The sequence below is a fragment of the Scyliorhinus torazame genome, chromosome 22, assembly GCF_047496885.1.
Source record: "Scyliorhinus torazame isolate Kashiwa2021f chromosome 22, sScyTor2.1, whole genome shotgun sequence".
NCBI lineage: Eukaryota > Metazoa > Chordata > Chondrichthyes > Carcharhiniformes > Scyliorhinidae > Scyliorhinus > Scyliorhinus torazame.
The window spans coordinates 66,825,723-66,841,398 of NC_092728.1; the positions used below are offsets into that span (position 1 = coordinate 66,825,723).

General features: G+C 45.1%; 1 protein-coding gene across 5 annotated transcripts in view; it reads right to left on the bottom strand.

The window, feature by feature from the left end:
* Positions 1-15,676, bottom strand: part of LOC140399103 (dual specificity testis-specific protein kinase 2-like) — a 153,916-nt gene that overhangs the window by 16,657 nt on the left and 121,583 nt on the right. For all 5 annotated transcript variants that reach the window (XM_072488270.1, XM_072488268.1, XM_072488269.1 and 2 more), the window contains one exon: positions 4,794-4,967. In XM_072488270.1, the coding sequence (XP_072344371.1) occupies positions 4,794-4,967 (174 nt within the window). The remainder of the gene's footprint in view (positions 1-4,793; positions 4,968-15,676) is intronic.

Sequence of the window (15,676 nt, forward strand, 5' to 3'; positions counted from 1 at the left end):
GTTTATGCAATTTATCATTATGTTTCAACCCTTGAAATTCTGCTCGAATTCTGATGACTATGCTGCATCCCGAAAAGAGCCAATATATTTTTCTGGGGGTCAGTATCTAATGCTAATGCAGTATTCCAGATAAGATCACTTCCTTCATTTTGTATTCCAAACCCTTCAGGCGGAATTTTCCCTGAATTGCACTAAGCGCGGCAGCAGACGTGAAAAACTATTGGCGAGATTCTCCTGGCCCCAGCCATGTTTCTCGGTGGCGCATCGCTAACTGGCAGTGGGATTCTATATTCCCGCAGCTTTTTAGTGGGGTTTCCCATTGTAACGACCTCACGCCACCACAAAATCCGCTGGTGGGGATGCGCTGCCAGTGGGAAAAATCAATCGCAATGACCGGAGCATTCCGACCTATGTTTTTTCCGCTGACCGCTACGGCGTGTTTTTGCACTACTTTGTCCGCTTCCTGGTGCATCCCACTTCATTAATAATGGATTCACGGGAAACACGCAGGATTGCTAGTGGTTGTGCTAGGAGTTGTCCGCCACACCGTGACCTCAGCGCTTCCTCGCTCCAGGGACGATATTTAATGTGCAGTACAGCACAGCCTACTTCACGTAGAGACCAGGACTGCTCCATGGGACAGATGGTCCCAAAAGCCAGGAACAGAACAGCCCCCATATGTAATGACACATTATGGGAGCTCTTTTGGACATTGTTGGGCTCCGCCACAATGTCCTCTACCCTGCTCTGGCTGCACGAGGTCCATGAGAGGCAGTGGCAGTGGTGGGCAGTGCCAGTGGAGCACAGAGAACATCAGCTAGCCAGTGCAGGAATAGAATGACCTCATCCATTGTGCCAGGGTAAGTCAGCCACCTCATATACCCATTGCACATCCACAGGGATCTCACACCTCAGGGGACATCACGAATAACTCACACATACCCTCACATTTCCAACAGGCTCATATTCTCGGAGCGTGCATCCTCATTCTCTCCATGGCTCCATTCAGCACACAAATATTCCACACATGCTTATTATCTGCCATGTCATGTGTCCTGCTCACAATTCTCTCCATCTGTTTGCATGCTGGAGAAGTAGGCTCACAGCACGAGTCCCACACCAGGGGTGGAGTGGCCGACATGAGGCCCCTCACATACTTTGAGGAACGTTCCATCCCGCTGGCTGGTGAGAACATGGATTAAGCCCATGGCAATGGTGAGGTTGGCAGTGAACACTCACATGAGGATTCTGCATCAGATCATTCCTGTCTCAAGGCAATTGTTTCTGACTCTGTTGCCATGCACTAATTATCTATACTTTGGTTCACGAGGAACTCTGCCAGGTGACCAGCACCCTCTGCCGGTCAGTCCTCACCCTCCAGCCAAAAGGACACCTCCTCTCTTCAGGAGCTTGAAGTAAGCAGCCTGGCAGACCCATCACAGTGCCTTACCCACACCCTCCACCCGCACAGAGATGGACACCTCAGTGGGACTGAGTGGAGGCAGTGGCATAATGGTATTGTCACTGGACTAGTAATCCATGCTCCCGCCATGGTAGATGGTGAAATTTGAATTCAATAAAAAAACCTGGAATTAAAAGTCTAAATGGTGACCAAGAAACCATTGTCGATTGTCGTAAAGGCCCACCTGGTTCACTAATGTTCTTCGGGGAAGAAAATCTGTCGTCCTTACCTGGTCTGGGCTACATGTGACTCCAGATCCACAGCGATGTGGTTGACTCTTAAGTGCGCTTAGGAATGGGCAATAAATGCCGGCTCAGCCAACAATGCCCACATCCCATGGACGAATAAAAAAATATCAGGCTCAGGTTCACTATCCGGCAGTCACTGCACAGACACAAGACCACAGCAGGAGGAGACACAGGTAGGCGAGCCCCTGGCATACGGCAGACTTCTGGGGAATAGGCAACTGTCAGGTTGGAGTCAGATGACGGGCCTCTGGATTCTGCCTTCCAACTCGTGGAGGATTAACACCTTTGAACGCGACACCTTTGTCCAGCACACTCATCTCACTGTCCCGAGCATTTTCAATGCTGTCTGCTGGGGTTCTCTTTAAGCATTCCATCTGAGCTGACCAGTGCCTCCACCCACCCACTGATTGCGCTCCCAAGAAGCACCTCTGCCCGGCCAAAATGAGGCTCTGCTCACTTTCAGTTTGCAACATGATAGTTTTTGGTGAGCTCCGACATCCTTTCCCCTCCGCAGTCACTTTTGCCAACAGTGGAATCTCCCCACCGGGCATCAACTTCCATATCCCCACTATTACCCTCCAGCCCAAACCCTTCTTCTTTAGTGATGTCCAGGTGAATGTGCAGGTTCCCTACCTTTGTGAATATCGCACCCCCTTCCCCATTGACCTCCCAGGTCTCATCCTTCCCAGGGTGCGCATTTGTTGCCGTGACCCCAACATCCCCTTTGCTGCTCCTTCTATTGGTACCTTTGCACCCTCACCCTCCCAGCTCCCTCTGCTCCTTCTCACACTCGCCATCCCACCGGTCAGGCCAACATGGAGTTTACTCCCCGGGAGGCTCACATTGACTCCACAGAGCCTTCCCTTGCATGTTCACCTGGATATTTTGATCTCCCCTTACACATGCTCCCTTACAGCTTTCTTCCCCCTTACATCTTTCCCCCTTGCATAAACCTTCCTCCCTACACATTTTCCCTTACAGTTTCCTTTCCCCTCAATCGTTCCTCCCGTTACACCTTCGCACCCGCCTCCCAACTTCACCCCTAATACCTTCAACACCCCCCCATTCCCAACTTCATCCCACCAATACCTTTGGCCCTCCCTCCTAACTCAGCTCCCCCCGCACCCCGCACCCCCCTCCTCCCAACACTATTGGCGAAATCCTCGAAGATGCTGCAAGTCCATGGTGCTGTCCCTGAAATTCTGAAGCAGTTCTGAGGCACAGTGAAGTCGAAGTTGCTACGTGGAGACCGCCCACCTACCGGGAACTGCTTTGCAGCAGAACCATGGGCATGAGACACACCCACCATTTGATGCACGCGTTCCTCCAGGCTCCGGTAACTATAGGCCTCCAGCATCTTCTTCTCGGATGTCCGCTATCAGAGCAAGACCCTAAAGTTCCAGCTTCTGGACTGGCATGTTTTCCTGCTGCTTAATCAAAAATGGGTGTGGTGGGACGATTCTGGAGGGCTTTCTGTTGCATTCCGTTAGTAGGGTTCAAATTGGTTTCATGTCGGCCTCCAGCAAGATTTGCAATCCGCCATGGTGGATACCATTGGATGATCCCAATGTGATTTCACTCCAGCATAAAATCAATTTCTGCCCAACCCGCCGAATTCCCCCCTCCCCCTTCCTGCCATGAAGCCTGCTGCAAACGGGGAGTGGAAAATCCTGACCTGTGAGATAAAGGCCAGTATGCCATTCGATATTTTGTACCAGTACACCAGCTTTCACTCATTTGTGCACGTGGACACCTTAGACCTGTTGCTCCACAACATTTCCAGCATTCAGAAAATATGTTGATTTATCTTTCACTGATCCAAAGTACATGACCTGCTCATTTTAAACTCTGCCTACTGTAGGGACTGCTTGTGAAGAAGTAACATGAAGGTGATTGTGTTTTGAACAACCAAATGTGATCCCAAGTCCGTTTCACCGACGACTGAAAGGGGGTGAGAACTTGTTGGTTTCCCCACGAATTAGGCAGTTAACGGTTCAATTTCCTCGATTTGTGTATCTTAGCCCAATGGTTAATCCCTAACAAGACCACTTGCTTTGTGCTAGTTCGACAGAACTATCAACGTGTTTCAAATAAAATTATTAACTGTTTACAACAGTGTGGACAGGAAAATGCAAGAATACATGAAACAGTGCACTAAGAGTCGAACACAGGTTAAATCGAATCTTCCAATGGGGACAAAAATCTGTGGCAGTGATACTATCTTCTTAATTAAATCCTTCAGGGAAACAATGAAGTATGCTCTGCATTAAATGTATAATGAGATTTTACTCACTAGAAACGATTAGTCACAAACATTGGCCACAATAAAGTGAAACTATGAAAGGAGTGGCCCATAATGTTCCAACCTTATTGAATGTAGACCCAGGCACTTATTGAATAAGGAATTAATCATTAATGATTTAAGTATTTCTTCATTGGTTTAGGATATATTTAGTAGGCCCTTTACAGGGGCTCCAAAGTTAATAGCAGCTCTATCATTAGCCCATGGAAATTGGCATCTTATGGCATCGCTAGGACCCCAAAGCATGATATGAGCCTCACTGGGGAGGCTGCCATTTATTGCTGATCCCTACTTGCCCTTCAAAAGGGAGTAGTGAGTTTTCTTCTTCAATGCACAAGCTATCTGTGGAAGTGTGATAGGCATTAGCAGCTTGTTAATGGAGTCTGGTGCCATTTCCACACCAGGTTTAGGCCTCCCAAGTTAGTGTACTGACAAGTATCTGCCTAAAATTCAACAAAGCTTAACTCTAACCCATTCAGTCCCGGATGGTTTGAAAATAAACCATTGATTGAACCAAACAAGTAAGAACATAAAATGGAAGGTAGAGAATAATATTGCATGTGAGAGACAAATCTCTCAGCACATTTAAACTGGACCTCATCCAAAGAGATGAGATAGCGTGATTTCATGTTATGTTTGTACTTCCATCCTTTTTTATGCTTTGTTTTGCCTATTTTGTTAAAGCTACACATTCAAATTAGTTATAGTATGAAAAAGGTGAACAAGAGGAATTCTGCCATATTCCAAATTTATAACGGTGGGAATATTGGTCACACTTTACCTTTCTATCGTAAGGTTCACCACGCAGCATTTCTGGTGCCATCCAGAAAGCTGACCCGACCAAGGACAGCTTCCGCTCCAGATCCTTTGTAGGCAGCTCAACGACTTCTCGTGCCAGCCCAAAGTCTGTAACTAAGGCCTCTCTCCCACGTGACGTTATCCTGATCAAGCAGTTCTAATGCAAAATAACATAGGTGTAAAATACAAGAGCATAATAATAATAATAATAATAACAATCTTTATTGTCACAAGTAGGCTTACATTAACACTGCAATGAAGTTACTGTAAAAATCATCCAGTCGCCACATTCCGGCGCCTGTTTGGATACACAGAGGGAGAATTCAGAGTGTCCAAATTACCTAACAGCACGTCGTTCGGGACTTGTGGGAGGAAACTGGAGCACCCGTAGGAAACCCATGCAGACACGGGGAGAACATGCAGACTCCGCACAGACAGTGACCCAAGCCAGGAATTGAACCTGGGACCCTGGTGCTGTGAAGCCATAGTGCTAACCACTGTTAAGTTACTAATATCAATATACGAGAATTGTTATGAATTACTTCAAAAATACTGGGGGAAAAAAACACTTTTTAAAACATTTGCCAACAGATCACCTTTACGCAAAGTTGTACAGATGAAGGTCTCACTATTCAATCATTTTACAGTGATGTAGGAACTAAGTTGAAACACCATAATGAAATAAACAAATGGTAACCTAGCTCATGCATCAGCTAATGATCTTTTGAGCCACACAGATATACACTCAGGAAATCTTTGTAACAAAGCACAAGTGTTTAACCACAGTGTTGAACAGAATAATGTTAAAAGCTTCTTGAAGAAAGCCAGGATTGCACACTTCAGAACCAAGCAACGTTTGTATTGAGTTTGCATGAAGCTGTTTGACTCCAGGCACGCCAGGTTATAGCTGCTCCCACAGCAAAGTAATTCAATATTTGGCTAAATAGACATACACTGTGCCAATAGCACAATTCCACACCTCACTGCAGAATAAACCAAAAGGAAAGCTACTTTTGATATACTGTGATTGGACTGAGATGACTGCTCGTGTTGGCCTTTGGGTTAAACTGCTGGGCGAACATTTGTTGGCGTAAGTGATTTTGTTATTAATCAGAACAGGCATTTTTATTGCCACCGGAACTTTTATACCAATTACAATTACAGTGCAATTTAGACAAAATTACAGTTTTCATACATGGCCATAAGAAAGCAAACGTGATAATTATAGCTCAAAAAGTAGTATTTTCTGTGTGATGTGTGCTGCAAAATGCAGTTTCTGGTTCAAGCCTTCACGTGTAATCTGTAAAAAAAAAATGATTTTGAAGAAGAAACCAAACACAAGTAGTGAGCAGACAAGACAAGACACATGATTAGACCCATAGCGGAGCGGCCTGTCATATGCAGGTGCTCGTAGGGTCACCTGCATGCCGTCGATTACCCCCTGGACCCGGGGCATGTCGGCGATGGTGGGATCCCGGACAGGTTCCCACTCAGTGCCTGGAAGGACCCCATGGCATAGAGGTTCAGTGCGACCGTCACATTGACGGCTACCGGGAGCAGGTGACCTCCCCCATTCCTCCGCGGTGTTAGATGGGCCATGATCAGGCAGATATGTCGCACTGTCCTCCTGTTCAGCCGGAGTCTTCAATGGGATGCATGGTCTGGCTTGTCCTCAAATGACAGGCGCTGCTGGTACACGTGAGGCTGGAGTGCAGGGGTGGTGGGGTGGAGGGTGGGGGCTGATGTGCGGAGGTACTGGGGTGGGGGCACCCATACGGCCAGTGTCACTCTGTAGAACCAGGGTCCAAGGTGCGTGGCCAGTGGAGTGCACCGCAAGATGGCTGCCTACCATTCCACGGCAATGGCAGTCCGTGCCTGGGCACCGCCTCAGACAGTACAGCGGTCACCCCGGCCACACAGCCCATTCGCCTGTAACCATCAGTGCCACCCGCCCCTGGGTTTACTGGACGTGCATTCTGGAATGAATTAACACCACTGTCAAGATGACGGAGAATTGTGATTTGGATTGAAACCAGCGCCTGCCACGATTTCGGCATTCTCCGCTCAATCGGGTTTCCCGATTCCGGGGTCAGCCGACAGAGAATCACGCCCAACGATTCGATGTTGATGTGGTTAATCCTGTGTTTAAATTACATTTTGTTTCAACATTAACGATATCTATTGGTCACAATCCTAACTCCTGGGGTGAAGTAGCCTTTCCTCACAGTTTTACAAATTACAATGTATATTTTGTAATGTTATTTAAAAACTCTCGTTTAAAATACATACAGGTAGTATGACTGCTAAAGAGACCAATGGAGTCTTTGGGAGAAGGTTGGCGAGAATAGGTCTGCCATTCTGCCTTCAATATGGCAGGTTGATGCCTGATTTCCCTGAATAGTCGCATTTGTGCCGACCAGGCCTATGTAAAAGGGGACCCCACCTTGCTGATTCTGTAAATTCTGGTGCGATCAGCGCTGGTTAACATTGGTGGGATGACCTGTTAGGATATCAGATCAGACCCCAGTTTTTGTGAGAATACCTGACCAGATCCCAATCTTTGTTAGGATACAGGACGAGAAAGCCCAAACAATTTGCAATTTGTAAAACTGTGAGGAAAGGATACTTCACCCCAGGAATGATGGCGCTGACCAATAGGTATCGTTTATGTTAAAATAAAATTTAATTTAAACATAGAATTAAACGCTTTTCAATAATCAAATCAATATATTTACAATTTACAGTCTTTAAATAATAGGAAGAACTTTAAGTCACTACCTACACCTGCCACTATATACTTTGCAACTAAGCAACCCAGTACAGTTCAAAATCCACACATAAATAAAGTTAGCAAATCAGGGTTAATTGTTGTTCTCTGTGCAGAACGTAGGAGAGAGACTCTTAGGAACAACTTAAAAATCCTTCTGTCTTGTTAGACTAGAATCCGATGGCCACGATGTTCAACTTAAATTATTATAACAGACTGCAAAACTACAGACAGACCTGGCTCCTCCCATTAATTACATCATCTGTATCCCATTAAGATGTCCTATGACCTGCTTAGCTAGGACTAAACACAATCCCTCAAATTATCTACACCCCAGGAAACCTCCAGCAATCAAAACAATGTTCCATTAGTCATCTCTCTGTAGTCAAGTAAATGGTTAGAATCAACGATTACCATACATTTTGTGACCCCTTCATCACAGCTTTAGCAGACATACTGCCTGTATATATTTTAAACCAGAGGTTTTAAATAATACTGCAACAACAAAATATAAAATACACAACAATTTTCAACATTCATCACCATCCCCAGTCGGGCTGGTTCAGCACAGTGGGCTAAATAGCTGGCTTGCAATGCAGAACAATGCCAGCAGCGCGGGTTCAATTCCCGTACCGGCCTCCCCGAACAGGCGCAGGGAAGTGGTGACTAAAGGCTTTTCACAGTAACTTCATTGAAGCCTACCTGACACAATAAGCGATTATTATCTTCGGGGTAATTTTCCAGGTATGTGTTGAGAGCAAAGAATCTTGTCCAGCACCACACACTAGAAAACTATGGCCAGTATGCACTGGTAGTAAGGAAGGTTCCTTGCCATTAGTGAGTACATGGAAAATGATATCTATATAGCAGAATTAAAATATATTTTGGTAATGTTAAAGGATCTGTGTCATTCTGTTTGGTATGTAATAATGAGATGTGGTGATACACGAGCTACTTGTATCAGTGGAGTATGAGTAATCTTCGATCGACCAGTACAGCAAGCAATAAAAAGGAGTATTCTTTTTGCTTCGGGTATTAGTTAATTTAAAAAAAACAAATTTTGTACAATGCAGACAACAAATTGCCACAAGATGTTATGTACTTCCAGACCCCAAAATGTACTATTCACCACATCAATCAAAACATTACAGAAGAGCACGATGGCAAATGCAGCATTTTCTATGTATATCCCATGCATCACTAGTTGTTTCACTTTTCGCATTCATTTAAGTTCAATAATTTTTTACCAGATGAGATTGACTTTATCTGAAAAATTGGAAAACGTACAGAAATGGTGGGGGGCAATATATCGGACTCTGTCAGCCAAATGTTGCAGCAGAAAATCACCGGTTGAGAACACTTAAATCACAATGCGTTTATTTACTTTCCTCTGTTTTTGTTTTCACTGTAAGTGAATTCTGGACGATCTTGCTTTTGGTTCGTCTATTTACTAATTTCAGTTGCATAATGAAATTCAAATAATTGTGATCGTAAATTGTCACCGACTAGAAAACTGGCAAAACCTGACCAACTCAACAACTCATATAAGTAAACCTTTGACAGCAACACTACATGGGCATGGGGTTTTTAATAAGGACATGGGGAGTCAACACTGAGTGAACGTAAGAACAAAGTTTTGTTAACCATCGAGATAGGTACACTTGCTGGAAGACTCCTACTGGGTTCTGCTGACCGGTGCCTTATTGGCTGACCTTATATACACTAGGTAATTGGATTACACGGCCCCTAGCGGGGGAGCTCAAGTTCCGCAAGGAGATTGGGATAGACAAGCATTCGCATCCTGTAGGAATATTATACCGTTGTCAAACATGTTTACTTCTCCAACAAAATGTAGAGTGGAGAAAAGTTTCATACAAATTACAGACATAAAATCAACCCCAACCATTTATAGACATCATTGAGAGGGGGGAATTATCTAATAATCTGCATTCTGGCCTGCAACTATCACTTCTTGATGCCATGCTTCAAGCATGGTTGGCATATTACATAATATGTATCGTCCCTGGTCAGATGTTCTAGTATGCATCTAGATGCGAATGGCGAGGTTCTAGATTCAAGTCCTACTCCAAAGATTTGAGCACATTACCTCACCTGACATTTCATTGTAAGACTGTACTGAGGGAGTACTGCACTGTCAGAGGCTTTCAGAAGAGACATTAAAATAAGGCCCCATCTGCCCTCTTGGGTGGCTATCAAAGATTCCATGGTATTGTTTTGGAGAAGAACAAGGCATATCTCTCCTGCAGCCTGGTCAATATTTATTCCCCAACAAATATTATCAATGCAGATTATGTGGCTAATACCTGAGTATTCCATGTAGGATTTTACTGTGTGCAAATTGGCCCCATGATTCTTACATTATAATAGCGATCACACTTCAGAAATGCTTAATTGGCTATAAAACACTTTGGGAAGCCTTGAGGACAGAAAAAATGTGACATACATACAAGTTCTTTCATTTTTCTTTTAAGTTCCTATCCAGCCATCCTTTGCTCTTTGTGTTATGAAGTTTGGCATGGCTCACGATTGCCTGTGTTAATGCAGCTTTAAATTGGAAATCATTTCCATAGGCTGGGATTTTCCAGTCCTTCCCGCCAGCTGGATGTTCCTGTCCAGCCAAAGTCAATAAACATTTGAATGGTTTGCTGCAGCGCCACGATGGAACCCACGCCTCAGTCAAAGCCTGCGCAGGTTGTTACAGAACCGAATTGAGATAGAGACGCGGGCATGACGGAGGCAGCGGACTCTGACTCCGAGATGGAGACACAGGACGCATTTAAGGGGGAATCCTCGGGTCCACGGGCCGCGGATGTACAACCGTTACGCCGTTCATCACGGAAGCGCCGGTCTCCGTCTCATTACACGCCGCTTGATCCAGCGCCGCGTGCAAATGGTGTCTGGCCTGCGGCAAATCGAGTCCGATGCCCTCCTTCGCCAGGGTCTTCGGTGGATTCGTTGGACTTTGGGGGGAGGGAGGATGTTATAACCTGCCTGCTTACCATTGGTTGGGGACTAATGACAATCCCACAATCCTGTGGGAGTATGAGCTTCCCCAATGAGGGGGGCGGAGAAACCATTAGTAAACTCCATGTATAAATAAAGCTGGCCAGTTTGGAACCAGCAGGAAGTTGCTGCTGCTGTTATATATATATGTTATTGTAAATAAATGTTATTACTTTGTATCCTTAAAACTCGTGCTGGATTCTTCGTGGCCCTTACAAAAACGTATATTCTACATTTGCTCCGTAGTCCTGAGAGAATAATGCCTATTTATAGAATCATAGAATCATAGAATCTACAGTGCAGAAGGAGGCCATTCGGCCCATCGAGTCTGCACCGGCTCCTGGAAAGAGCACCCCACCCAAGGTCCACATCTCCACCCCATCCCCATAACCCAGCAACCCCACCCAACACCAAGGGCAATCTTGGACACTATGGGCAATTTAGCATGGCCAATCCACCTAACCCGCACATCTTTGGACTGTGGGAGGAAACCGGAGCACCCGGAGGAAACCCACGCACACACGGGGAGGATGTGCAGACTCCGCACAGACAGTGACCCAAGCTGGAATCGAACCTGGGACCCTGGAGCTGTGAAGCATTTGTGCTATCCGCAATGCTACCGTGCTGCCTTTTTCCGTGCTGAGTTTGATTCCTCATTCTTCACTACTCTAGACTACCAAATCTAAGCCCAGGCTCACCACACTCATTAAAGGTAAGAGAAAATGGTGGGTCGCGAAGTTCGGCCGGTGTGTCCCCCGAAGGATGGCTGGTTGGTAAAAATGGGTCCGGGGCAAAAAAGTTTTAAAAACACCGCTGTATATTACAGGAGAATATCTTTGTATTCTTCAAGAAATATTTAACAATATCCTATAACACTACATGAACAATAATCGGTCTTTTTGTGTCCTTCCTGGTTATTTACTTTGTCCCCATTTCTTTTCTTTCTATTACTTGGTCCATTGACCCATAATCAGGATGTGCCTTCAAGAAGAAGGCTCAAGGTTGATACAGCCTGCTTGTCAGGACACTGTGTTCCCAGGGTTTGTACTTTGGCGAGGAGAAACCAGACTCCCTGGCACCGAATGGATCTTAAGTACCAGGTTTAGATGGGAGTCAGTTTGATTGGTTAACTGGCAACCAGTGAGTTGGCCAGGGTCAGTGTTCTGCCTGACAGCATTCAGTGATTGATTCCTGCATGATGATTCCTGAGATAACTTAGCCGAAGTGTTTAGACTCTGGAACTGAAAGGAACGCATTCTCTCTCTCCTGCTTGCTGAAGTGCAAGAACTGCTCTGTTGTTCTGAAAGCAGTGAGCACCTGGCACATCATTTTCTGTGAACCTGAAATGATGCAAAGTCTGCAGAGAAAGTAGACAACATTTCCAGAGAAAACCATCCCAAGCCTCGAAGGAAAAAGTACCAAAACACAAGCATGAACTTCAGAAAGACAGTGACTGGAAGTCATCCCAGTGAACCAAAGATCCTTATCCATTTTATTTATATTTTATTTCTTTTTCCATCACCCTTTCCCCTCTATGTTGTTTGTCTGTGAGTGTATGTAGAAAGTGGCGGGAGTTAGGAAAGGGGGAAGAGTTGGAAAGGGGTAATAGTCAGTTACATTTTCTGTGCATTTAATTATAATACTAAACATAATAGAAGGTTACTTGTGTTTTAAACCTGGTGACTGTAGTTTATTGGGCTCAACCAAGGACCTTAGGTATTTTAAATAAAATCTAATTTCGCCTGCGTTGCGACTCCGGGTCAAGTGGGGCTGGAATTGACCAGGCACTAGCCCAGGGTGTTGTGACTGATGTCAGGAGCTGGCAAATTAAACAGTGCAATTCCAGTTAAATGACAGTTTTCAAAAAATGCACCGAAAGAGAGGACAAATATAAGTGACTCAGTTCTTGTTATTCTGAAAGTAAATCCTCATTATCTGCCACCTACACAACATGTTTTCGTCACAAGATAAAGAGGAAATGGTCTTTATTGGACTCAATAATAATGGACATTATTAATTTACAGCTATCTGAAAATTGAACAGCATGCTTATGAATATTTTAGAGAAATGCATCTCTGTATCTTTGTATCTCTGACTTGGTGAAGATTAGTTGTAATGAGGCAGCAACCTTGATATTTCTTTGGATAACTGACCTGTACCTGAGTCTATATTTTCCAATCACATGGTGCACCCACTTCAATGTTTTTAAACCCATTCCACAGTAAAAGGAAGAAAGCAAAGCAGTAGGCCAATTTCAGATTTTAAAAAAATATATATGTTGCATTTGCAGCACAGAAATGGGCCTCTTGACCCAACTGGCTTTGTTTCCTGCAACTGCCTGTCATGCTGTCCATTCATTCTCAGTCAATACTTTATTCACAACAATTCATAGAATCCCTACAGTGCAGAAGGAGACCATTCGGCCCATTGAGTCTGAAAGAGCATTCCACCCAAGCCTACTCCCCCGCAGTAACCCAATAACCCCTTAACCTAACCTACATATCTTTGGCCACTAAGGGGCAATTTAGCATGGCCAATCCACCTAGCCTGCACATCTTTGGATTGTGGGAGGAAACCGGAGGAAGTCCCCGCCGACACAGGGAGAACGTGCAAACTCCACACAGACAATCACCCGACGCCGGAATCGAAGCTGGGTCCCAGATGCTGTGAGGCAGCAGTGCTAACCACTGTGCAACCGTGCGGCCCCTGCTTATTGCTGAAAAGCTACATTCATTTCAAGGCTGTTATATTCAGAAATGTGGTAATACCTTTTATTCCTCCTTTTTTTTTTCTTTTCAGAAAACCTGGAACTCATGTTGACCTAAGATGAGAGGTTTCCATTTTCTACACCATTCTTTGTGACTCGTTTGACAAGACTGTCCATTTAAGGGTCATTTGCTAAGAAGCAGTTGTGGAAATATGCATACATGCATATCTGTGTATAAATGCATATAACTATCGAACTGGACAAATGTATAATGCTATTCATCAGTGCATGTACAAAGAACAACAAAGAACAAACAAATGTACAGCACAGGAACAGGCCCTTCGGCCCTCCAAGCCCGTGCTGACCATGCTGCCTGACTGAACTACAATATTCCACACTTCCTGGGTCCGTATCCCTCTATTCCCATCCTATTCATGTATTTGGCAAGATGCCCCTTAAATGTCACTATCGTGCCGGCTTCCACCACCTCCTCCGGTAGCGAGTTCCAGGCACCCACTACCCTCTGTGTAAAAAACTTGCCTCGTACATCTACTCTAAACCTTGCCCCTCTCACCTTAAACTTTTGCCCCCTAGTAATTGACCCCTCTACACTGGGGAAAAGCCTCTGACTATCCACTCTGTCTATGCCCCTCATAATTTTGTATACCTCTATCAGGTCTCCCCTCAACCTCCTTCGTTCCAGTGAGAACAAACCGAGTTTATTCAACCGCTCCTCATAGCTAATGCCCTCCATACCAGGCAACATTCTGGTAAATCTCTTCTGCACCCTCTCTAAAGCCTCCACATCCTTCTGGTAGTGTGGCGACCAGAATTGAACACTATACTCCAAGTGTGGCCTAACTAAGGTTCTATACAGCTGCAACATGACTTGCCAATTCTTATACTCAATGCCCCGGCCAATGAAGGCAAGCATGCCGTATGCCTTCTTGACTACCTTCTCCACCTGTGTTGCCCCTTTCAGTGACCTGTGGACCTGCACATCTAGATCTCTCTGACTTTCAATACTCTTGAGGGTTCTAGCATTCACTGTATATTCCCTACCTGCATTAGACCTTCCAAAATGCATTACCTCACATTTGTCCAGATTAAACGCCATCTGCCATCTCTCCGCCCAAGTCTCCAAACAATCTAAATCCTGCTGTATCCTCTGACAGTCCTCATCGCTGTCCAAAATTCCACTAACCTTTGTGTCGTCTGCAAACTTACTAATCAGACCAGTTACATTTTCCTCCAAATCATTTATAAATACTACAAAGAGCAAAGGTCCCAGCACTGATCCCTGCGGAACACCACTGGTCACAGCCCTCCAATTAGAAAAGCATCCTTCCATTGCTACTCTCTGCCTTCTATGACCTAGCCAGTTCTCTATCCACCTTGCCAACTCACCCCTGATCCCGTGTGACTTCACCTTTTGTACTAGTCTACCATGAGGGACCTTGTCAAAGGCCTTACTGAAGTCCATATACACAACATCCACTGCCCTACCTGCATCAATCATCTTTGTGACCTCCTCGAAAAACTCTATCAAGTTAGTGAGACACGACCTCCCCTTCACAAAACCATGCTGCCTCTCACTAATACGTCCATTTGCTTCCAAATGGGAGTAGATCCTGTCTCGAAGAATTCTCTCCAGTAATTTCCCTACCACTGAAGTAAGGCTCACCGGCCTGTAGTTCCCTGGATTATCCTTGCTGCCCTTCTGAAACTGAGGAACAACATTGGCTATTCTCCAGTCCTCCGGAGCATTCACCTGAAGACAGTGAGGATCCAAAGATTTCTGTCAAGGCCTCAGCAATTTCCTCTCCAGCCTCCTTCAGTATTCTGGGGTAGATCCCATCAGGCCCTGGGGACTTACCTACCTTAATATTTTTTAAGACGCCCATCACCTCGTCTTTTTTGGATCTCAATGTGACCCAGGCTATCTACACACCCTTCTCCAGACTCAACATCTACCAATTCCTTCTCTTTGGTGAATACTGATGCAAAGTATTCATTTAGTACCTCGCCCATTTCCTCTGGCTCCACACATAGATTCCCTTGCCTATCCTTCAGTGGGCCAACCCTTTATCTGGCTACCCTCTTGCTTTTTATGTACATGTAAAAAGCCTTGGGATTTTCCTTAACCCTATTTGCCAATGACTTTTCGTGACCCCTTCTAGCCCACCTGACTCCTTGCTTAAGTTCCTTCCTACTTTCCTTATATTCCACACAGGCTTCGGCTGTTCCCAGCCTTTTAGCCCTGACAAATGCCTCCTTTTTCTTTTTGACGAGGTCTACAATATCTCTCGTTATCCAAGGTTCCCGAAAATTGCCGTATTTATCCTTCTTCCTCACAGGAACATGTCGG